The 25,407-nt window shown below is 38.6% G+C and overlaps 2 protein-coding genes across 7 annotated transcripts in view; one reads left to right on the plus strand and one right to left on the minus strand.

The window, feature by feature from the left end:
* ATP7A (ATPase copper transporting alpha) overlaps positions 1 to 25,407 on the minus strand; it is a 554,573-nt gene that overhangs the window by 304,054 nt on the left and 225,112 nt on the right. The window lies entirely within an intron of this gene.
* Positions 1 to 25,407, plus strand: part of ATRX (ATRX chromatin remodeler) — a 214,380-nt gene that overhangs the window by 84,819 nt on the left and 104,154 nt on the right. For all 6 annotated transcript variants that reach the window (XM_066250415.1, XM_066250416.1, XM_066250414.1 and 3 more), the window contains 5 exons: positions 4,529 to 4,662; positions 6,048 to 6,224; positions 17,704 to 17,797; positions 21,379 to 21,481; positions 22,805 to 23,026. In XM_066250415.1, the coding sequence (XP_066106512.1) occupies positions 4,529 to 4,662; positions 6,048 to 6,224; positions 17,704 to 17,797; positions 21,379 to 21,481; positions 22,805 to 23,026 (730 nt within the window). The remainder of the gene's footprint in view (positions 1 to 4,528; positions 4,663 to 6,047; positions 6,225 to 17,703; positions 17,798 to 21,378; positions 21,482 to 22,804; positions 23,027 to 25,407) is intronic.

Raw genomic sequence — 25,407 nt, forward strand, 5'->3', positions numbered from 1 at the left:
GTTGTTCATTGATTGCTTTCTCGTATGTGCCTTGATCAGGGGGCTACAGCCAAGCTAGTGACTCCTTGCTTGAGCCAGTGACCCTTGGGCTTCCAGCCATATGTATGATCCCACACTCAAGCCAGTAACCCCATGCTCAAGCTAGATGAGCCTGCGCTCAAGCCAGTAACCTCGGGCTTTCAAACCTGGCTCCTCTGTGTCCCAGGCCCATGCTCTATCCAGTGCACCACTGCCTGGTCAGGTTGGCTCATTTCTTATTTTTGCTTTCTTTTAGTAGTGAAGGTAAAAAGTGTAATAAGGCATTATTTTGATTTTTATTATGTGATTTAGAAGGCTTAGCTTTTTTGGTTTTGGAATTCTCTTATTTATCTCTCAAGTACCACTTCCCAACTTTGTTTTGGGTTTTTACCCTCCCTCCCATATTTTTTGCTTTCTCCCCTCCTTCCTTTTCTACCTTTCAGGTAAGTGGAGAGATGGCTCCATTACTTCCAGCTCTGCCCAGGCTTTTCTCCACAAGAGTGGTACTGCCCATCTCTAGTGCTTCGGATAGAGTTATGACTGCTTTGAATTGTACACTTCTTCAAGATAGAATATTGAGTGTTGAGATTTCCAGGGCACTACCTCGTTGCTTGGATGATTTTCTCAGAAATATCCTGAAAATCTTCAAGAATGGAAAACTTCAGAGTGAACAGTCAAATAGGGCTAATGACTAGACTTCTGTCACATGAATGCCAGCACGGGCCCAGCTGAGGCCTCCAAAATGATGTTTTGCCAGCCTCAGCTGGTTCTCAGGTGATGTCCTTGAAGTCTCTGTGGCCTGTGACTCAAGAGTTAATTAAGGTAGTGGAGTTTCCCTTAAATTGTCTCACAACAGGCTTTGTACATGGGACACATCTCACCTCAACATGTTTGCTGACTACTGAGGTTGAAGGTCAGTGTCAGCCCTTAGGTTCTTCTAATTCAGTTCTACTTTTGAGGTGTAGGTTATGTGATAGTCTGGCTTTGTGATACAGTATGTCTTGAACATAGTGGACTTTAGCCATCAGTCATTCATACAAAATGATTTAGCTTTATTATCCTTTTTACAGCTTAATGTACATTGCTGTACATGAGGTTTCCCTTTGGTCAGAGGGTGCTAGAGAGCAAATCTAAAACATAGATAAATCTTAAGGAGTCTCCATTACTCTGTGTATAACTTTCAACTTGGAGAAAAATGACCATTCTTTGAAGTTTGTAATTTTTTTCTGCTTTTAAAGTGACTGTGATTGTTATGTGTATTATGGTTTTACTGAAGGTTGATGATAAATGTGTAATTCTTCAGTGTGTGGCTCTCATTTGATTATCCATGATTTGTTATGTGACTTGCTGATATAGTATACTCTTATTATCATGTATATTATATTTCTTAGTTTATGACAAAAACTTGAATATGAAGTAGGTTTACACATTTTGGCCTATTTAGTAGACATATTCTTAGGAGTCTGGAATTTAAATGAAGAAAAATTATGTGTTTTCTTAAAATTAACAACCAAGTCTTTATAGGTAAAATTAACAACCAAGGCCTGAACAGGCGGTGGCACAGTGGATAGAGCGTCAGACTGGGAAATGAAGAACCTAGGTTTGAAATCTTGAGGTTGCTGGCTTAAGCACAGGCTCACCAGCTCAGTATGGGATCACTGGCTTGAGCGTGAGTTCATAGACATAGCCCCATGGTAACTGGCTTGAAGCCCAAAGTCGCTGGCTTAAACGAGGGGTCACTCGCTCTGCTGTAGCGCCCCCCCCATCAAGGCACATATGAGAAAGCAATCAGTGAACAAATAAGGTGCCACAACAAAGAATTGATGCTTCTCATTTCTCCTTATCTATCGCTGGCTGTCCCTCTCTGTTTCTTTGTCTCTGTGGAATAAAAAAAGAATAACCAAATTTTTATAGGTAATATGGCATGTAACACATTTTTTGAACTTGTAAATACAAATTGAAATCAGGTGACTGAACTTAACGATAGAGTAACTAAATTTTATACTTCTTTTTTATTATTGTCCCACCCAAATAGTGCTATAAATATCTTATAAGTGCAGGTTAACTATGTTTTATAAATTTGTAATTTAGTTTCTAACACTACAAACTGTATACACGTATATTCGCGTGTATTTATTCCAAAACGGTGATTTTACCCAAATTATCTTGAGTTTTTTTTTTTTTTTTTTGCAGAGACAGAGAGAGAGGGATAGATAGGGACAGACAGGAATGAAGAGAGATGAGAAGCATCAATCATTAGTTTTTCGTTGCAAAACCTTAGTTGTTCAATGATTACTTTCTCATATGTGCCTTGACCATGGGGCTACAGCAGACCAAGAAATCCCTTGCCCGAGCTGGCGACCTTGGGTCCAAGCTGGTGAGCTTTGCTCAAACCAGATGAGCCCGCACTCAAGCTGGCGACCTACAAGTCTCGAACCTGGGTCCCCCGCATCCCAGTTCGACACTCTATCCACTGCACCACCGCCTGGTCAGGCTTGAGAAAGATTTTCCTTGTCCATGGAAAAAGTCAATGTGATATGTATTAAAGATGTTTTTAGAGAGTTTTCCCATAAAGATGATTTTATTACATTTAAACACCCACCCTTTATTCTGAAGCTGTTTTTCAAATTGTGTACCGTGTGTTTAAATAATTCCTTGTTTTCTAAAATGCTGAAAGTAATTGATATTTGGATTTTATTTATTTTTTTGGCAAAATGAAAAGTTGGAAGTCCTTTATTCCCTATTTAAAAAGTTTATTGTAGCCTGACCAGGCGTTGGCGCAGTGGATAGAGCATCGGGCTAGGATGTGGAGGACCCAGGTTCGAGACTCGGAGGTCACTAGCTTGAGCGTGAGCTCATCTGCTTTGAGCAAGGCTCACTGGCTTGAGCCCAAAGTCACTGGCTCAAGCAAGGGGTGACTTGGTCTGCTGTAGCCCCCCAGTCAAGGCACATATGAGAAATCAATCAATGAACAACTAAGGAACTGCAACAAAGAATTGATGCTTCTCATCTCTCTCCCTGTCTGTCTGTCCCTATCTGTCCCTCTCTCTGACTCTCTTTTGTCTCTCCCACAAAAAAAAAAAAGTTTATTGTATGCAATTGAAGTCAGCAAACCATGTATCTAGAAGTTTAAGAGCAACATTTTATAACTCAGATCCAATGGGATTTAAACTGGCATGAGCTAATCTCCTCTTAATTAAAATGCAATTAGGGCAGAAAACCTCAGAAATGCAAAATTATCTCTGTTTTCCTTTTAGCTCCTAGTAACCCTCTGTGTTGTCTTACAGAACAGCCCTGAATTGCATATAATAATAAGCATTTGAGAAAGTGATCACCTGTTTTGCTTCACTCTGTTTAGGTGCCTTTGCTATATACCTTTGAATATAAATAGCAATGAACAGTCTATCTTTTATATAAAATTAAGACATTAAAGTGAATTAACATCTATTATGAAATGAATTTGTGATTGAAATATGAGTGCATGTTAATTTTAATGCTTGGTTTCAAATACAAAAATAACAGAAGTTCCATAATTCCACCTGCAAGTTTTTGACTAGGCTAGAGAGTCAATTGCAGAGTAGATGTTTATTCATTAAAAGTTATTTCATGAAAAACTGAGAAATATGCCACCTTGTCTTGCATAAAAGCTACATGATTGCTTTTATATTTAAAGATGTCTTCCTTTAGAGCAAACATGGAAATTTATTAAGCATATTTTTATTTTAACATAAGATGGTATTAAAGAAGTACTTTCTTTTGCTTTTAGTAGTTGAATTTCCATTAGCAGGTTGTTCTTTGAGGAACATTTTTAGAAATTTTGTTATGAGTGCAGCTCTTGAACTGTCTGCATTTTTGCAAAGCGAAAACATTTATGATAATTTGTTTTTTTTTACCATGTGTGTAATTAACAGCACTCATGTCCCTTCTCTGCCCTAGCTTGAATAATATTAGGGCTTTCTGATTGCTCCAATACCTAATATTTAGTGTATGCTTTAATTATGTTAACGTAATTTATGAAGTAAATTGAAATTTAAGGGCCAAAATATTATCCCTGTTTGAGGTACTGTTTCATATTGAAGTAGTTTATCACACATTGATTTTCTAAGAATATGTTTTGCTGTTGAATAAATCATCTCATGTGGCATCTTGTCTTGGAATGCTACCTGTCGGAATAAGTGAATTTATCTATCATTGTGGACCTGTGTGCTATTGTAGTTATTGGTTGATGACGACAGAGCAAGTATAGAATGGGAAGGTTATCAGGTATGGACTTGAAATTGGTCAAAATAGTCGAAATGTCCTTCAAATTTTTCAAGATATTGTAGCATTTGGAAAATATCAATGTTAAGAGTATTTTTAAAATTTTTGATTGGTAACTTAGGTTAAAACAGATTTTATGTGTGATATAAAATCTCTTAACATATTTGACTCTTTTGAAACAATTGTTTTTGTTTTTAATTTGTTATACTTCATCACCAAATATAATTTTTATTGTATTTTTACTCTCAAGAATTGCCAAGAAGATGCTTTTAGAGGAAATTAAAGCCAATATTTCCTCTGAGGAGGATGAATCTTCAGATGATGAACCACAAGAAGGGAAGAAAAGAACTGGAAAACATAATGAAGTGAATGCAGGAGATGAGGGTGAGCACCCCAAAGAAAAGTATAGTATATGATACCATAGCTTGCTTTTTTGACCAGTTTAGTATTTGAAGACTGACTGTGGCATTTCTTTTTTTTTTTTTTTTTTTGTATTTTTCCAAAGTGAGAAGCAGGGAGGCAGAGAGACAGACGCCAGTATGTACCTGACAGGGATCCTCCTGGCATGCCCACCAAGGGGCAATGCTCTGCCCATCTGGGGTGTTGCTCCTTTGCAACCAGAGCCATTCTAGCGCCTGAGGTGGAGGCCATGGAGCCATCCTCAGTGCCTGGGCCAACTTAGCTCCAATGTGGAGCCTTGGCTGCAGGAGGGGAAGAGAGAGACAGAGAGGAAGGAGAGGGGGAGGGGTGGAGAAGCAGATGGGCGCTTCTCCTGTGTGCCCTGACTGGGAATCGAACCCAGGACTTCCACATGCCAGGCTGACGCGCTACCGCTGAGCCAACCGGCCAGGACCTGACCGTGGCATTTCTTAATGTATGAATTTAAAATGTTTGAAATTTTACTACCTTTACTCCTTTTTTTTTTTTTAACAGAGAGAGAGTCAGAGAGAGGGATAGATAGGGACAGACAGACAGGAACAGAGAGAGATGAGAAGCATCAATTATCAGTTGTTTTTTTTTTTAAGATTTTATTTATTCATTATAGAGAGGGGAGAGAGAGAGAGAGAGAGAGAGAAGGGGGGAGGAGCAGGACGCATCAACTCCCATATGTGCCTTGACCAGGCAAGCCCAGGGTTTTGAACCGGCAACCTCAGTGTTTCCAGGTTGATGCTTTATCCACTGCGCCACCACAGGTCAGGCAATCATAAGTTTTTCATTGTGACACCTTAGTTTTTCATTGATTGCTTTCTCATATGTGCCTTGACCATGGGCCTTCCGTAGACTGAGTAACCCTTTGCTCAAGCCAGTGACCTTGGGTCCAAACTGGTGAGCTTTGCTCAAACCAGATGAGCCCGTGCTCAAGCTGGCAACCTCGGGGTCTCGAACCTGGGTCCTCCGCATCCTAGTCTGACGCTCTATCCAGTGTGCCACCGCCTGGTTAGTCCCTTTACTTCTTTTGAATATCTGATAATAATTGTGAGTGTTTTATTAGTTACTGTCAATAAACATGATTTTTAAAGCAGAGTTTTTTTACCTTATAAAAATGTAAAAATATGTATTGGTAGTATTTTATCGATATGTAATAATAGGAATAGATCAGGTCTGATTTTTGAGGTTGCCTGGTCTCACCAATGATACTCAGGCAAGTATACAACTCTGATCTTTTCCATAAATCATGAGAATTGTCAATGAGCAAAATAGTTTTAAAAAACATTTTAATGAAAAGAAGTCTGAAGGTTTTTACTGATTTATTAATTTTTTCTATTTAGGAGCAAAAAATCAAGTTAATTCAGAATCAGATTCAGAGTTTGAAGAATCTAAGAAGCCAAGATACAGACATAGGCTTTTGAGGCACAAACTGACTGTGAGTGATGGGGACTCTGGAGAAGAAAAGAAGACGAAGCCTAAAGAGCACAAAGAAGCCAAAGGCAGAAGTAGAAGGAAGGGTAAGACATTTTAGTTCTGAACGGAAAGAACACACTGGTTTCCTAAACTAGTTACTGTAATGAAATGTAAGCATATCTGCTGCAACCTATGTATTAAGTGAGTGAATATCTCTTACATGAGAGTGAAATAAAGGATGTGGAATGGGAAGATAACCTATAAACTTGAGAGAGATAACAAAAATAATATTTTTAACCTTTAGTAATCATACATTTAGATTAAAAAGATAAATATGACAACAAATAAAATATAGTTAAAAGCTATGTAGACAATATAGAATTGCCTGTAACTGCAGGAGGAAATAATACTTTTCTAAGAAAAGATTGACGATGCAGTTAGTTTGGTAGATTTATCCCAACTTATATGCAAAACCTATATGTAGTCAGATTATATTTTCATGGTATTAAAAATCTGAATCCTTTTGCATTGAGTGCTTACATGTTTCACAAATCATGTTGAACACTGAGGATACAAAAATGAGTTAGAAGACCATTGTCTTATATGGTGGTTTTCAACCTGGCTCCACATGCAGATTACTTGGAGGATTTGAAAATATACCTATGACAGAGCCCCAGCCCAAGCCATTATAGCATGATTGGTGGTGGTGGGACCTAGGTATTCATGTATTTGAAAGGTTTTATTTTATTGACTTTACAGAGAAAGTAGAGAGAGGGCAGAGGGAGCGAGAAGTGTTGACTCATAGTTGCTTCCCTTTAGTTGTTCATTGCATGCTTGCTGCTTGTCACATGTGCCTTTACTGGGCAAGCCCAGTGTTTTGCACCAGTGACCCCAGCGTTCTAGGTCAATGCTCTATCCACTGTGCTACCACAGTTCAGGCAGATACATGTTTTAAAAGCCTCTCTGTAAGATTCTGGTAAGTAGCTGATTGGGCAGTCATTGGTTTAGTAAGAACTATTGATCTTAGTATCATAGGACGTTATAGCACCATGGGGAATGCCATGTGTAGGAGAAGTACTGAATAGTGTGGCAGGCACAAAGGATTTCTGTAGCTTCTTGTGGGGTGGCAGTTATCTCCAGAGAAGACTTTATAAAGATGAGGAGGTTCACCTAATACACCTGGTTGTAAATGGGGAGCAGGGAGGTGTGTTGTGGAGGTTTCTAACATAAGCAAGGAAAAGTTTTGAAAAGCCTCTGCTAAATGTCTGGTAAATGGTGAAGAGGAAGCAGTTAATGCGGCAGGGCTGGACTGTGGGAGGGAGCAGGGAGAAAGCAGTAGGATGGGAAGCTGGGCCAGTGAGACAGAGACCAGGTACTGGAGGCCCTGGGATATCTGTGCTTCTCACACTGGAGTACTTGGCCGGTGGTCTCATGGATACTCTCGAGAGTTGGTGGAGAGAATTCTTATATTAAGTAATCACATGTATATTCAGCAATTGAATGTTAAATTTAATTTGCCCAAGACTTTTGGCTAACAAAGTTCAAAGGAGGGTTTTTGCTTCTTAGAGGTAGACTGTGAAGCCTTTACTACCCAACTTCTTTAGGGCAGATGAACTCATCTTTGCCACTAGGATAGGAAAGCATTTTTAAATGTGACTTAGAAGTACAATATATGCTGGAGAACCATTGAAAGGTTTTCTTTTATTTTTTAATTTTAAAAAGAATATAGTTATTTTTTATATCATAGCTGTCCAATTTACCTGTTTACACTGTACAATTTAGTTATTTTAGTATATTCACAGAGTAATGCTGCCACTTATATATAAATTTTTATTTGAAGTATACTATATATACAGAGAACTGTGCATTTCATAAAGTGACATCTTGATGAATACATGTGTCACCTAGATAAAAGCACAGGACATTCATTATTGGCACTCAAGAATCAACCTCAACACAACCCACTAAGGAAAATATGAGATAGTTGCCTGTTATTCTGTGAGACTAAGGCTTTGAATATCTTCGGGGGATACTGATATGGTTGATGCCTAGTGCAGTTGTCGGAGAACAGTTGGGCTGACTTGAATTATGCAGGAGGTCAGCCCTGGCTGGTTGGCTCAGTGGTGGAGCATTGGCCTGGTGTGCAAGAGTCCCGGGTTTGATTTCCGGCCAGGGCACACAGGAGAAGCGCCCATCTGCTTCTCCAACCCTCCCCCTCTCCTTCCTCTCTGTCTCTCTCTCTCCCCCTCCTGCAGCCAAGGCTCCACTGGAGCAAGATTGGCCCGGGCGCTGAGGATGGCTCCATGGCCTCTGCCTCAGGCGCTAGAATGGCTCTGGTTGCAACAGAGCAATGCCCCAGATGGGCAGAGCATTGCCCCCTGGTGGGCGTGCCAGGTAGATCCCGGTCAGGTGCATGCGGGAGTCTGACTGCTTCCCCGTTTCCAACTTCAGAAAAATACAAAAAAAAAAAATACCTCCCTGTGTAAGTTATATGTTGAAATGATAATATTTTGGATATGAGTTAAATAAAATATTAACTTTTTTTAAAATTATGCAGGAGGTTGAATTGTTAGGCCTTATTAGCTGATATTAAAGATAAAAGTTGGATGACTGTCAGGTCTTTGGATTTATTGTGGTGTATTTTAAAAATTACATCTATATATTTGAGATTGCCTAGTGACACAGTATTGTTGGCACAAATGGAGGGCTGGGGGAATAGTCTTGAAATGCTAAACTTTCAAAGGTCCATTGAGCTATGGTTATTTATCCATTAGAGAAGAAAAGGAGAAAGTTTCCCTTCCACATCCACATATGCTTAAGGTGTCACGGATATTTTTTTATTTTTATTTTTATTTTTTTATTTTATTTTTTTATTTTATTTTTTTTTATTTTTCATTTTTTCTGAAGCTGGAAATGGGGAGAGACAGTCAGACAGACTCCCGCATGCGCCCGACCGGGATCCACCCGGCACGCCCACCAGGGGCAACGCTCTGCCCACCAGGGGGCGATAATCTGCCCATCCTGGGCGTCGCTATGTTGCTACCAGAGCCACTCTAGCGCCTGAGGCAAAGGCCACAGAGCCATCCCCAGCGCCCGGGGCATCTTTGCTTTATTGGAAACTTGGCTGCCAGAAAGGAAGGGAGAGACAGTGAGGAGGGCACGGCGGAGGGGTGGAGAAGCAAATGGGCGCTTCTCCTGTGTGCCCTAGCTGGGAATCGAACCCGGGTCCTCCGCACGCTAGTCCGACGCTCTACCGCTGAGCCAACCGGCCAGGGCTGTCACGGATATTTTCATGTTAATAATTTTGTGAATGCTTATCATAAACTTCTTTGCAGTATGACTACAGACTTGTTTTTAGCCTCTACAAAGGAATTGAACAATTTACCAGGTTACATAACAACATGAATTTCGGTGCATCTTAAATAAATGGAGAAATACTGATTTTGTCTCAGAGGCTCAGCTTAGGATAGAGTCCTTTAGTGGGCACAATTACATTTGAAATGTTTTATTAAAACCTAGGTTTTCTGTGGACTTATGTTTTCCCTGTCTTCTGTAGGCAATTTATTAGCCTAGTGATTTTTGTTTGTATAGGAGCGAGTTAATTAAGATCCCATCATTTATGTTCTTACTATGGATTACAATTGTAGTGATTGATACAATATTGGAAATTGAATGGTTTTCCAAGTTTAGCATACTCCTGTGTCCCTATATAGTTTGAAAACTTAAGTTAGGCAATGGGGAGAAATTAAAAGAGAATAGTTTACATATTAAATCAAGTGCAACATGTGAACTTTATTTTTTTTCTTTCTTCTTTTCCAAGAGGAGGTGAGATAGAGAGACTCCCACATGTGCCCCGACCAGGATCCACCTGGCAATGCCCATGTAGGGCTGATGCTCTGCCTATCTGGGGCCATGCTTGCAACTGGGCTCAAAATTTTTAGCACCTGAGGCAGAGGCTCCACGGAGCCATTCTCAGAGCCCAGGGCTGGTAGGCTAAAATTAATCGAGCTATGGTTCTGGGAGGGGAAGAGGAAGGGAATGGGGGTCAGGGAGAAGCAGATGGTCACTTCTCTTGTATGTCCTTACTGGGAATTGAACAGAGGATGTCCATACGCCAGGCCTATGCCCTACCACTGAATCACCGGCCAGGGCCATTTTGAAGACTTGATCAGTTATTTACTGTCCCTCTGTATGTATTAGTCTAATATCTTCACATAATTAGATTGAAGTTATTATGCATTATGACAGTAATAACACAAAAATTATATTAAATCCTTTTTATTGTATCATACCAAGAGTATTGTGTTATTAATGGTGATGTTAATATTGATTTCTTGGTTAAATTGGTGTCTGTTGTAGTTTTCCACTGTAAAAAATATTTCTCTATTTATATTTAATGAATATCTTGTGAGAAAACACTTTAAGACTATGCAAATCTCTTGTTTCTCATCATATTTAAACCCAAAAGTTTTAGCATCCATGTCTGGAGTCATTATTAGTATGGTGTTTGTGTAGGAGTGATTTTCTATTTCTTTTATTACTTTTTTTTTTAGTTTTTATTTTTATTTATTTTCTTTTATTCTACACTTAGTAATTTTAAGGAAGAGTTGTCTGTTTTGCTCTATTTCCCCCCTTTTTTTGAATTAAATTTAATTCAGTGATATTGATAAATCAGGGTACATATGTTGAGAGAAAACATCTCCAGATTATTTTGACATTTGATTATGCTGTATACCCCTTACCCAAAGTCACATTGTCTTCTGTCACCTTCTATCTGGTTTTCTTTGTGGCCCTCCCCTCCCCCACACCCTCTCATTCCTCGCCCCATCCCCCCCTCCCCTCACCCCCTCACCTCAGTGGCCATCACATTCTTGTCCATGTCTCTGAGTCTCATTTTTATGTCCCATCTATGTATGGATTCATATAGTTCTTAGTTTTTTCTGATTTACTCATTTCACTCTGTATAATGTTATCAAGGTCCATGCATGTTATTGTAAATGATCCGATGTCATCATTTCTTATGGCTGAGTAATATTCCATAGTATATATGTACCAAAGCATTTTAATCCACTCGTCCTCTGACGGACACTTTGTCTGCCATAAACATGGGGGTGCATTTCTCCTTTTGGAGCCGTTCTATGGTGTTCTTGGGGTATATTCCTAAAAGTGGGATAGCTCGGTCAAAAGGCAGTTTGAGGCCCTGGCCGGTTGGCTCAGCGGTAGAGCGTCGACCTGGCGTGCGGGGGACCCGGGTTCGATTCCCAGACAGGGCACATAGGAAAAGCGCCCATTTGCTTCTCCACCTCCCCCCTCCTTCCTCTCTGTCTCTCTCTTTCCCTCCCGCAGCGAGGCTCCATTGGAGCAAATATGGCCTGGGCTCTGGGGATGGCTCCTTGACCTCTGCCCCAGGCGCTACAGGCGCTAGAGTGGATCTGGTCATGGCAGAGCGACGCCCCGGAGGGGCACAGCATCGTCCCCTGGTGGGCGTGCCGGGTGGATCCCGGTCGGGCGCATGCGGGAGTCTGTCTGACTGTCTCTCCCTGTTTCCAGCTTCAGAAAAAAAAAAAAAAAAGCAGTTTGATTTTAAAATTTTTGAGGAATCTCCTCCATACTGTTTTCTGCAGTGGCTGCACACAGTCTGCATTCCCACCAGCAGTGCAAGAGGGTTCACTTTTCTCCACATCCTCGCCAGCACTTATTCTGTGTTGTTTTGTTGATGAGCGCCATTCTGGCTGGTGTGAGCTGATATCTCATTGTGGTTTTAATTTGCATTTCTCTAATGATTAGTGACGTTGAGCATTTTTTCATATGCCTATTGGCCATCTGTATGTCCTCTTTGGAGAAGTGTCTATTCATTTCTTTTGCCCATTTTTTTTATTGGATTGTTTGTCTTCCTGGTGTTGAGATTTACAAGTTCTTTATAAATTTTGGTTATTAACCCCTTATCAGATGTATTGTCAAATATGTTCTCCCATTGTGTAGTTTGTCTTTTTATTCTTTTCTTTTTGGCTTTGGCTGTGCAAAAGCTTTTTAGTTTGATACAGTCCCATTTGTTTATCCTGTCTTTTATTGCACTTCCCCGTGGAGATAAATCAGCAAATATATTGCTCCGAGAGATGTCAGAGAGCTTACTGCCTATGTTTTCTTCTAAGATGCTTATGGTTTCACGCCTTACATTTAAGTCTTTTATCCATTTTGAGTTTATTTTTGTGAGTGCTGTAAGCTGGTGATCTAGTTTCATTTTTTTGCAGGTAGCTGTCCAATTTTCCCAACACAATTTGTTAAAGAGGCTGTCTTTACTCCATTGTATTTCCTTACCACCCTTGTCAAATATCAGTTGTCCATAAAGGTGCGGGTTTATTTCTGGGTTCTCTATTCTGTTCCATTGATCTATATGCCTGTTCTTATGCCAGTATCAGGCTGTTTTGAGTACAATGGCCTTGTCGTATAACTTGATATCGGGAAGTGTGATACCTCCCACTGTATTCTTCTTTTTCAAGATTGCTGTGGCTATTCGTGTTCTTTTTTGGTTCCATATGAATTTTTGGAATATTTGTTCTTTATCTTTGGAAGGAAGGAAGTCCTTGCTATTTTAATAGGAATTGCATTAAATTTATAAATTGCTTTGGGTAATATGGACATTTTAGTGATGTTTATTCTTCCTAGCCATGAACACGGTATATGCTTCCACTTGTTTGTATCTTCCTTGATTTTTTTTTTATCAATTTTTTATAATTTTACAAGTACAAGTCTTTAACCTCCTTGGTTAAATTTACTCCTAGGTATTTTATTTTTGTTGTTATAATAGTGAAGGAGTTCTCTATTTGTCTTTCAGACAGTTAATTTGTCTTTCAGACAGCTCATTATTGGTGTATAAAATGCCTCTGATTTCTGAGTATTAATTTTATATCTTGCCACTTTGCTGAATTCATTTATCCGGTCCAGTAGTTTCTTGACTGCGAATTTCAGGTTTTCTATGTACAGTATCATATCATCAGGAAATATTGATAGTTTTACTTTTTCTTTTCCAATTTGCATGCCTTTTATTTTTTTTTCTTGTCTGATTGCTGTTGCTAGGACTTTTAGAACTATATTGAATTAGAGTGGTGAAAGGGGGCCCCCCTGCCTTGTTCCTGATCTTAAGGGGATTGCTTTTAACTTTTGCCCATTGAGTATGATGTTGAGTGTGGATTTGTCATAGATGGCCTTTATCATGTTGAGGTATGTTCCCTGTATTCTTACTTTGCTGAGAATTTTGATCATAAATGTGTACTGAATTTTATCAAATGCTTTTTCTGCATCTATTAAAATTTATCATGTGGTTTTTGTCGTTTCTTTTTTTTATGTGATGAATTACATTGATTGATTGTGAATATTGTACCAGCCTTGCCACAAAATAAATCCTACTTGAGTATTATGTATGATTTTTTTCATATATTGCTGAATCTGGTTTGCTTATGTTTTGTTTAAAATTTTAGCATCTAAATTCATCAGGGATATTGGCCTATAGTTTTCTTTCTTTGTGTTGTCTTTGCCTGGTTTTGATATCAGAATTATACATGCCTCATAAAAGGAACTTGGAAGTTTTCTCTCCTCTTGAATTTTTTGAAATAGCTTGGGAAGGATAGAAGTTAGTTCTTCTTTGAATGTTGGTAGAATTTGCCTGTGAAGCTATCTGGCCCAGGGCTTTTGTTTGTTGGGAGGTTTTTGATAACTGTTTTGATCTCATTTGTTGTAATTGGTTTATTTAGGCTTTTTGATTATTCCAGATTGATTTTTGAAAGATTATATTTTTCAAGGAATTTGTCCATTTCACCTAGGTTGTATAATTTTTTGACATATAGTTCCTCATAGTATTTTCTTATAATCCTTTTTATTTTTGCTATTTGTTGTTACTTCTCCATTCTCATTTCTAATTTTATTTATTTGAGTCCTTTCTCTTTTTTTCTTGGTGAGTCGGGCTAAGGGCTCATTGATCTTGTTTACTTTTTTAAAGAACCAGCTCTTGGTTTCATTGATCCTCTATTGTTTTTTTAATCTCTATGTGTTTATTTCTGCTCTGCTCTTTATTATTTCCTTTCTTCTACTTCCTCTAGGCTTTATGTGCTGTTCTTTTTCTACTTCTTTTAGTTGCAGGATTAAGTCGTTTATTTGAGCTTTCTCTAGCTTTTTAAGGTATGCTTGTAATGCTGTGAACTTCCCTCTCAGAACTGCTTTTGCTGTGTCCCACCGATTTTGAGTTGTATGCTCATTTTCATTTGTTTTCAGGAAGTTTTTTATTTATTCCTTGATCTCATTGTTGACCCATTCATTGTTTAATAACATGCTGTTTAGTTTGCAAGTGTTTGAGTATTTTTCAGTTTTCCTATTGTAGATGATTTCTGTTTCATGCCATTGTGGTCAGAGAAGATCCATCTTCTTAAATTTGTTGTGACTCGTTTTATGCCCTAAAATGTCTATTCTAGAGAATGTACCATGCACACTTGAAAAGAATGTATATTCTGCTGCTTTGGGTTGAAAGGTTCTGAATATATCTATTAAATACAGTTGATTTAGTGTGTCCCTTAATTCTGCTGTTTCTTTGTTAATTTTCTTTCTTGAGAATCTGTCCATTGATGTTAGTGGGGTATTAATTCTCCTACTATTATAGTATTGCTCTTGATCTTCCCTTTTAAGTCCATCAATATCTGCTTTATATATTTAGGTGCTCCTATATTAGGTGCGTAAATATTTATAATGGTTATCTCTTCCTGTTGGATTGCTCCCTTTATCATTATGTAGTGACCGTCTTTATCCCTTATGTTAGTCTTTGTTTTCAAGTCCATTTTGTCAGATATAAGCATTGGTACCCCAGCTTTTCTTTCATTTCCATTTGATTGAAATATTTTTTCCATCCTTTTACCTTCAATTTATGTGTATCTTTTGTTTTGAGGTGCGTCTCCTATAGACAGCATATGTACGGGTCCTGTTTTCTTATCTATTCAGCTACCCTGTGTCTTTTAATTGGAACATTTAATCCATTTACATTTAAGGTTATTATTCATGTGTAGTTGTTTATTGCCATTTTTTAAAATATACATTCCTTTTTTCTCTATAAATAAATAAATAAATAAATAAATAAATATATTTTTTCTTTTCCTGCTTTGTTCTGTCTACAGCAGGCCCGTCAACATTTCTTACAGCATTGGTTTGGTTGTGATGAATTCCTTAAGTTTTTTTTGTCTAGAAAGTTTTTTATTTCTCCTTCAATTTTTAACGATAGTCTTGGTGGATAAAGAAGTCTTGGTTGTAGGTTCTTGTTCTGCATTACTTTGAATATTTTTTCCTAATCCCTTCGGGCCTCAAGTGTTTCTGTTGAGAAGTCGGATGCCATCCTTATGGATGTTCCTTTGTTGATGATTGACTGTTTTTCTCTTCCAACTTTTAATATTCTTTCTTTATCTCTTTGCTTTGGTATTTTGATTATGATGTGTCTTTTTGTTTTTTTTTTTTGTTTTTTTTTTGTATTTTTCTGAAGCTGGAAATGGGGAGAGACAGTCAGATAGACTCCCGCATGCGCCCGACCTGGATCCACCTGGCACGCGCCCACCGGGGCGATGCTCTGCCCACCAGGGGGCGATGCTTGCCCCTCCGGGGGGTCGCTCTGCCGCGACCAGAGCCACTCTAGCGCCTGGGGCAGAGGCCAAGGAGCCATCCCCAGCGCCTGGGTCATCTTTGCTCCAATTGAGCCTTGGCTGCGGGAGGGGAAGAGAGAGACAGAGAGGAAGGAGGGGGGGTGGAGAAGCAATTGGGCGCTTCTCCTGTGTGCCCTGGCTGGGAATCGAACCCGGGTCCCCCACACGCCAGGCCGATGCTCTACCGCTGAGCCAACCAGCCAGGGCCATATGATGTGTCTTAATGTGGGTCTCTTGGGTTATTTTTTAATGGGGTTCTCTCTGCTTCTTGAACTTGTGTGACTCTTTCCTGCATCAATTTAGGAAAATTTACATCTATAATTTCTTCAAAGAGCTTCTCTAGTCCTTGTTCTTTCTTTTTTCCTTCAGGAACCCCTATGATGTGGATGTTATTTCTCTTCATGTTGTCACAGAGCTCTCTTAGAGTTTTCTCAGACTTTTTTGTTTTTTAAAACTCACTTTTAATTCATTCATTTTTAGAGATAAAGCAGAGGAGAACAAAAGAGAGAGGAAGAACAGGAAGCATCAACTCCCATATGTGTCCTGACCAGGCAAACCCAGTGTTTTGAACAGTGACCTCAGCATTTGAGGTCGAGGCTTTTTATCTACTGTATCACCACAGGCCAGACTCCTCAGACTTTTTTGGCTTTTATTTATTTATTTATTCATTTTAGAGAGGAGAGGGAGAGACAGAGAGAGAGAGAGAGAGAGTAGAGACAGAGAGAAGGGGGGGAGGAGCTGGAATCATCAACTCCCATATGTGCCTTGACCAGCCAAGCCCAGGGTTTCGAACCGGCGACCTCAGCATTTCCAGGTCGACACTTTATCTACTGCACCACCAAAGGTCTCCTCAGACTTTTTATTTATTTATTTTTTTGGTTTTCTGCTTCTGTGCTTTCATTTATCTTTTCTTCTAAGTCGCTGATTCTATTCTCTGCTTCATCCAGCCTGCTTTTATTTCGTTCTAGTGTAGTCTTCATTTCTGATATTGTGTTTTTCATTTCTGTCTGGTTCTTCTTTATGATTTCTGTGTTCTTTTTGACGCTTACCATTTTTTTTTTATTGAGGTGCTCATGAAGTCCATCCATTGTAGCTTTGAGATCCTTAAGCATCCTAACAATCATTGCTTTATACTCTGATTCCGGTAATTTGATTACTTCTGATTCGTCCAAGAATTTTTCAGAGGATTTATCTTTTTTTTTTTTTTTTTTTTTTTTTTTTACAGAGGCAGAGGTAGACAGGGACAGACAGACAGGAACAGAGAGAGATGAGAAGCATCAATCATCAGTTTCTCGTTGCGTGTTGCGACTTCTTAGTTGTTCATTGATTGCTTTCTCATATGTGCTTTGACCGTGGGCCTTCAGCAGACCGAGTAACCCCTTGCTGGAGCCAGCGACCTTGGGTCCAAGCTGGTGAGCTTTTTGCTCAAGCCAAATGAGCCCGCGCTCAAGCTGGCGACCTCGGGGTCTCGAACCTGGGTCCTTGCGCATCCCAGTCCGACGCTCTATCCACTGCGCCACCACCTGGTCAGGCCAGAGGATTTATCTTATTGAAGCATATTACTTGTACTTCTCTGCTTTACCGTTATCTTTCAGTTGTGTTCTCCTTACCTAGTAGAGCTGCTTTGAAGTCCCTGACAAGTAAATTCTTATCTTTTTAATTCATATACTATTAAATACTTGTATTTCAATGTACAGCCATAGTTTTATGATCATAGTTGGAATGTTGTTGAATTATTTTTATAAATACCATTTGAATCATTAACTGGCCTAATCTGTATGATACAGTGCCCACTTATGTAATATAACAGATACTCTTATGGTGGTCTAAGTTTTAATGGAAAGTTATTGACAAATTAAGTAAATTACATGTTTTCGGAACTATTTAACAACTTTATTTTTTGTTCAAGTGAGCAGTGAAGATTCTGAAGATTCAAATTTCCTGGAATCAGGGGTTAGTGAAGAAGTTAGTGAATCTGAGGATGAGCAACGGCCCAGAACAAGGTAATTATTTTATTGCTTTTTAAAAAATATTTAGGAATTAATCTGAATGCGTATGTTCAAATTATTTGTACAAATGTTTCTGTTACTAAAGTTAAATATTTAATATTTGGATTTGAACCTAATTGTTAGACTTCTTAATTTACAAAGAATTTATAAAAACGTGTGATTGAATTATGTGTTCTAATGTTCTAAACGAGGTGGACTGAGTGTGCAGAAGTCCCTCTTGACTGTAATTTTTGGTTTTTGTGGGAGCAAATTCTATCGTAGTTGAGATACTGCATAGACAAATTCCTTCAGTCCAACTCCTGACTTTACTAATTTCTATTTGTGTGAATATCTAGCGTTTGGGATTAATTTGTAAATTGGGAGATTATAAAAGTATGTACATTATTATTGTGGACATTATATGAGACATTGCATTTAAAGGGCTTACAATAGTGCTTGGAAAATAGTAAGTGCTCCTTGAATGCTATGATTGGTCTTATACTAGTATTACTAGTATTATAGTAAGTAAGATGTGTTTGTTCTCTTAATGCACAAAGGTTCTGATCTAGATTAATTATTTAGAATATTGCTTTATAGCATAGTATTTTAAAATAACATTCACCGATCTAGGATTTTTTTATTTCTTTCAGAATAATATGATCTTTCTATAGTTTATCAAATAGGCAGTCTGTGTTTGTGTGAGTGTGTATATGTAGGGTTACATAGGTGTGTACACTTGTAAAGTTTGAAACGTGAGATTTTTTTTTTAGATTAATACTTACTGGGTTGTGCTTGGAATTTAGCAGCTTAATGTATTTTAGGGAAATATAAAATAAAAGCAGGATACAACGTCAATTTTTAAAACTGAGATAGACTTCACGTAACACAATATGTACTATAGTGTGTCTGTAAAGACATGGTGCACTTTTGACCGGTCACAGGAAAGCAGCAAAAAATGATAGAAATGTGAAATCTGCACCAAATTAAAGGAAAACTCTCCCAGTTTCATACCTATTCAGTGCAGTTCGATGTGGGCTCATGCACAGATTTTTTAGGGCTTCTTATGTAGCTATGCCGTATATAGCCTCTACAGACTCGTCACTGACTGATGGCCTACCAGAACGGGGTTTCTCCACCAATCTGCCGGTTTCCTTCAACTGCTTATCCCACCGAGTAATGTTATTCCTATGTGGTGGCGCTTTGTTATAAATGCGCTGATATTCACGTTGCACTTTGGTCATAGATTTGAAATTAGCGAGCCACAGAACACACTGAACTTTCCACTGTACCGTCCATATCTCGACTGGCATGGCCGTGGGCTGCTCCTCTGTATACATGGTGTTACGTCATCATCTGCGCATGCGCATATGCTGCCACATCATCCTACAGAAACTGGGAGGGTTTTCCTTTTATTTGGTGCAGATTTCACATTTCTGTTGTCTTTTGTTGTTTTCCTGTGACTGGTCAAAAGTGCACCATGACTTTACGGACACACTGTAGTTTAAAGTGTAGAATACAGTGGTTTTTTGAGTATTCACCAAGTTGGGCAAGCTACAGAACTATAATTTCAGAACATTCCCATCACCCCTGCCTCTCAAACATACCTGTACCCGTTAGCAATCACTTCGCATCCTTCCTGTCTCCTATCCCCTGCCAAAACCTATTGAATCTACTTTCTGTATGGATTTGCCCATTCTGGACATTTTATGTGAATGGATTCATAGAATATTTGGTGTTTGGTGACCATATTCTTCAGTTAGCATCTTTTCAAGGTTCATCTAGGCCAGAGGTAGTCAACATTTTTATACCTACTGCCCACTTTTGTATCTCTGTTAGTAGTAAAATTTTCTAACTGCCCACCAGTTCCACAGTAATGGTGATTTATAAAGTAGGGAAGTAACTTTACTTTATAAAATTTATAAAGCAGAGTTACAGCAAGTTAAAGCATATAATAATAATTACTTACCAAGTACTTTATGTCGGATTTTTGCTAAGTATGGCAGAATAAATCTTTTTAAAACAACTTACTATAGTTAAATCTATCTTTTTATTTATACTTTGCTCCACTACCACCCACCATGAAAGCTGGAATGCCCAGTATTGGGCGGGCAGGACCAGGTTGACTACCACTGATGTAGGTTGTAGTGTATACTTTATTGAATTATTGTTTATTGAATAATTCTTTTTGAATTATTATTATTAATATTTTTGAAAGAGAGAGTCAGAGAGAGAGACAGATAGGTACAGACAAACAGGAAGGGAGAGAGATGAGAAGCATCAATTCTTTGTTGCAGCACCGTAGTTGTTCATTGATTGCTTTCTCATATGTGCCTTGACTGGGGCCGGTAGGGAAGCTACAGTAGAGCGAGTGACCTCTTGCTCAAGCCAGTGACCTTTAGGCTCAAGTCAGTGAGCATGGGGTCATATCTATGATCTGACGCTCAAGCTAGCAACCCTGTGCTCAAGCCAGCGACCCTGGCATTTTGAACCTGGGTCCTCTGCATCCCAGTCTGACACTCTATCCACTGTGTCACTGCCTGGCCAGGCTAGATTTCTAACTTTTTATATCACTCACTCTCTCTTCCATGTGGCCTGCCCTATATATAATTCATTCTTCGTCCATTTATTGAATTCTTCAGCTTTTGAATTTCTATTTGGTTCTTTCATAGTTTCAATTTCTAAAGTATTCCTTTTGTTTGTTATTTTTATTCCAAAGGTCACTGAACTGCATTTCTGGTTTTCTTATATCTTTCTGAGTTTTTTTTTTTTTTTTGAGAACTACAAACCTGAATCTTCTGTCATTTAAATCAGCCTTCCATGTCTTTTAGTTTGTATTCTGGAGACTTCACTTTATTTCTGAGCTACCTTGTTAACATGGTTATTCATAGTACTTGATGGGTTATTCCTCTGTCTGGTTGAGATATTAAAATCTTTTAAGTTACTGTTTTGTTTTTAATAATTTAGCAGGTTGATAATTAGAGGTTTTCCTTTTGTTTTCCTGTCAATGGGCCAGTAACGCTAGTTTTGTTTCATCTGTACTTCTGGGACTTGTGGGGTCTCAGTAGGGTTGTGTCTACTCGGAGATGGATGTTGAACATCTTTTCATGTGCTTTTATGGGTTCTGAGAGAGATTTCACTTTTTTTTTTTTTTTTTAGTGAGAGATAAAGGCAAACAGGAATGGAGAAAGATGAGAAGAATGAACTTGTAGTTGCGGCAGTTGAGTTGTTCAGTGATTGCTTCTCATTCGTGCCTTGATGACTCATCTACTGATGGGTACTTGGTCTGCTTCCAAATCTTGGCTATTGTAACTGCAGTGAACATAAGGGCACATATATTCTTTTGAATTAATTTTTTTGGTTTCTTTGAATATATTCTCAAAGAAGGATCACTGGGTTAAAAGACAGTTTCATTTTTAATTTTTTGAGGAAACGCCATACTTGTTTCTACGGTTGCTGCACCAGTCTACATTCCCACCAACAGTACAGGAGGGTTCCCTTTTCTTCACATTCTTGAAAGCACTTCTAAAACCGTAGATAATTTAAGAAATTTTATCATGGAGTATTTTATTTTACATTAAATAATTTTTTTTTTTTAGGTCTGCAAAGAAAGCTGAGTTGGAAGAAAATCAGCGGAGTTATAAACAGAAAAAGAAAAGGCGACGCATTAAGGTTCAAGAAGATTCATCCAGTGAAAACAAGGTAATAGTGACATTTCCCAAGTGCTTGAATTGTAACTAGTATGAGTATGTTATTACCTCTTTAACCTTCCATTTATTTCTCAGATTCTACTGGCTTCTTTCTTTTTTTTACTTTTGTGTAACAATTGACTTAATTGAATATGTAAATATGTAGAATTATTAATTTTGACATATCAATTTTTTTCTTCTATAAATCTAAATGATAAACTGTAATAATTCATTATTTCACATTCTGAGGGCTATAGAATTGATATGAAGTGTTCTACTTTCTGAAGACTTATTTTATCCTGAATAATAATTCACATGGAATAAATTTGTTCTAGCAAGGTAATTAGCCAATTTGAATTTCTTGTATTATAAACAAAGTTATGTAAAGTATGAGTTCTATGAAATGTGTTTTATTATGTCAGCAGTATTCTCTATTGGTGGGGTTCATTTTTTTAAAATCAGCCTGTTAACCATTTCTAGGTATACAATGAAGTCGCCCTTATTGCGTTCAGAATCGGAAACTGTGTACCCATTAGACAATGACTCCCCATTTCTGACTATCCTTAGCCCTTCAGAACCTCCATTCTCATATCTGTGTCTAGGAATTTACCTGTTTTGAGGTAGTTCATATAATTGTAATCATATAGTATTTTGTCCTTTTGTGTCTTGCTTATGGTCATTGACATAATGATTTCAAGGCTCATCCATGGGGTAGCATGTATCATAATTTCTTCTTAGGGCTGGGTAATAATATTACATTGTATGTATATAGCACATTGTTTATTCATTTATTTGATGATTATATTTGGGTTGTTTCCATCTATGGTTGTTTTGAATAATACTGCTATCCACGTGGATGTGCTCATAATCTGTTTGAGTTCGTGCTTTTGATTCTTTTGACTATGATCTGAGAAGTGGAGTGGCCAGATCTTGTGGTAATATTATGTTTAACTTTTTAAGAAACTGTCATGGTGTTTTCCTAATGCACCAGGCTTCCAATTTCTCTACATCTTCACCAATACTTGTTATATTCTATTTTTTAAAATTAACTATCTTAATAATATTTCATTTGTGGTCTTGATTTAAATTTTTCTAATGAAAGTTAATGTTGAGTATCTATCCATGTACTTAACATTTTATAAGTTTCTTCGAGAAAATTCTGTGCCAGTTCCTTTTGGAGGTTATTTGTGTTTTGGTACTCTACTTTATTGCAAAGTGTAATTTTGAAGCTTTTTATTCTGTTTTTGCCCACCTTTTCTTTGTATATTATTTTTATATGAAATGTATAAATTAGGAAATTTTTCTGTATTGACATCTGATCATTTGATTTCCATAGAGTAATTCTGAAGAAGGAGATAAAGATGATGAGGAAGAGGATGAGGAAGAAGAAGAAGATGAAAACGATGATTCCAAGTCTCCTGGCAAAGGCAGAAAGAAAATTCGAAAAATTCTTAAAGATGATAAACTAAGAACAGAAACACAAAATGCTCTCAAGGAAGAGGAAGAGAGGCGAAAGCGGATTGCCGAGAGGGAGCGGGAGCGAGAGAAATTGAGAGAGGTAAGTGAATTTTTATTTATGATTCTTTTTTTAGATGTTATTTATTGATTTTTAGAGAGGGAGGTGGGAGCGAGAGGGAGAGAGAGAGAGGAGAGGAGAGAGAGAAAGGGAGGTGGGAAGTAGCGGGAAGCATCAGTTCATTGCAGTTGCTTCTCACGTACTATGACTGAGCAAGCCCAGGGTTTTGAACCGGAGACCTCAGCATTCCAGGTCGAATGCTTTACCCATTGTGCCACCACAGGTGAGCATTATGATTTCTTTTTACATATATGACTTTCCTAGATTTATAGTTATATTTCAGTATAACAAACGTAGAATGTTGTAATCAGCTGCAGAGTTTTAGTGACAGTTGTTTCTTTTTTTTACCAGCAGTGTTTTATGCAACTTAAAAATTTTCATTAGCCTTTATTAATATAATTTGGCACATGGAAAGAGTTGAGATTCTTGAATAATGACCAGTGTGATTGTGTTTTGTCTGGAATATAAAAATGTTAAAATAAATTTTTTACAGGGACAGAGAGAGAGTCAGAGAGAGGGATAGACAGGGACAGACAGGCAAGAACGGAGAGAGATGAGAAGCACCAATCATCAGTTTTTCATTGTGACACCTTAGTTATTCACTGATTGCTTTCTCACATGTGCCTTGACCGTGGGCCTTCAGCAGACCGAGTAACCCCTTGCTTGAGCCAGCAACCTTGGGTCCAAGCTGGTGAGCCTTGCTCAAACCAGAGGAGCCTGAGCTCAAGCTGGTGACCTCGGGGTCTTGAACCTGGGTCCTCCGCATCCTAGTCCAATGCTCTATCCACTGCACCACCACCTGGTCAGGCAAAAAATAAACTTTTTTTTTTTTTTTTTTTTGCATTTTTCTGAAGCTGGAAACAGGGAGAGACAGTCAGACAGACTCCCGCATGCGCCCGACCGGGATCCACCCGGCACGCCCACCAGGGGCGACGCTCTGCCCACCAGGGGGCGATGCTCTGCCCATCCTGGGCGTCGCCATGTTGCGACCCTCCTGGGTGTCGCCATGTTGCGACCAGAGCCACTCTAGCGCCTGGGGCAGAGGCCACAGAGCCATCCCCAGCGCCCGGGCCATCTTTGCTCCAATGGAGCCTTGGCTGCGGGAGGGGAAGAGAGAGACAGAGAGGAAGGCGCGGCGGAGGGGTGGAGAAGCAAATGGGCGCTTCTCCCATGTGCCCTGGCCGGGAATCGAACCCGGGTCCTCCGCACGCTAGGCCGACGCTCTACCGCTGAGCCAACCGGCCAGGGCTAAAAATAAACTTTTTATTGTAAAGAATTTCAAGCACATGTATGGATGGAGGGAATAGTTTTGTAGATCTCTTTGTATCCATTATCCAGATTTAACAATTAACACATTGCCAATCCTGTTTTATATATTCTTTCTCCTTCAGATTATTTTGTTGAAGTCTCAGACATCATATTCTGTCTGTGTATGATTCAGAATATTTTGTGAAAAGATATACCTTTTAAATATTACAATATTATCACACTAAACCATTAACAAAAATTCCATAATATTAAATATGAAGTTATTTAAAATTCCTTCATTGTCTTCCAAGTAATGGTTTTTAAAAATATTTGGTGCGTGCTAGAATCCTGAGAAGGTCTCACTACATGTTATGTTACATTTGGGTGCTATATATTTTAAATCTATTTTAACCATAAGTTTTCCTTATAAGTACATTTGTTTAAGAAAGCAAATTATTTGCATCATTTTCTATATTTTGAGTTTTGCTGGTCCCATCCCTGTGTTGTATTTTCTTTTTTTTCCCCTGTGTTGTATTTTCATTGACTCCTGTATGTCCTATAAACTGACCAAAAAGCCTGATCTTATTTAGATTCACTTATTTTTTTTGACGAAAATACTTATGGTTGGTAATATATTCTTCCTTTTGCATTTCACATATAGGTACCTTAAATCTAGTTGTTTGTTATTTTTTTAATTATTTTTATTTTTAAATGAGAGTACGGTAGATACAGAAACGGACTCCTGCATATGCCCCAACCAGGATCCACCTGGTAACCCCCATCTGGGGCCACTCTCAACAGACCTATTTGTAGTGCCTGAGGTGGAGGCTCAAGGGAGCCATCCTCAGTACCCAGAATGATGTGCTCGAATCATTTGAGCCATGGCTGTGGGAGGGGGAGAGAGAGAAAGAGAGAGAATAGAAAGGAGGAAGGAGCAGGGGGAGAAGCAGATGGTCGCCTCTCCTGTGTGCCCTGACCAGGAATCAAATTCAGAATTTCCACATGCTAGGTTGATGCTCTACCACTGAGCCCACTGGCCAGGGCCTAGTTGTCAGTTTTTGTGGTATTAATTTTATTTAAAAAATTAAACAATAGTTTGGTAAATAGACAGTAAA

Source organism: Saccopteryx bilineata, chromosome X (genome assembly GCF_036850765.1).
Source record: "Saccopteryx bilineata isolate mSacBil1 chromosome X, mSacBil1_pri_phased_curated, whole genome shotgun sequence".
NCBI lineage: Eukaryota > Metazoa > Chordata > Mammalia > Chiroptera > Emballonuridae > Saccopteryx > Saccopteryx bilineata.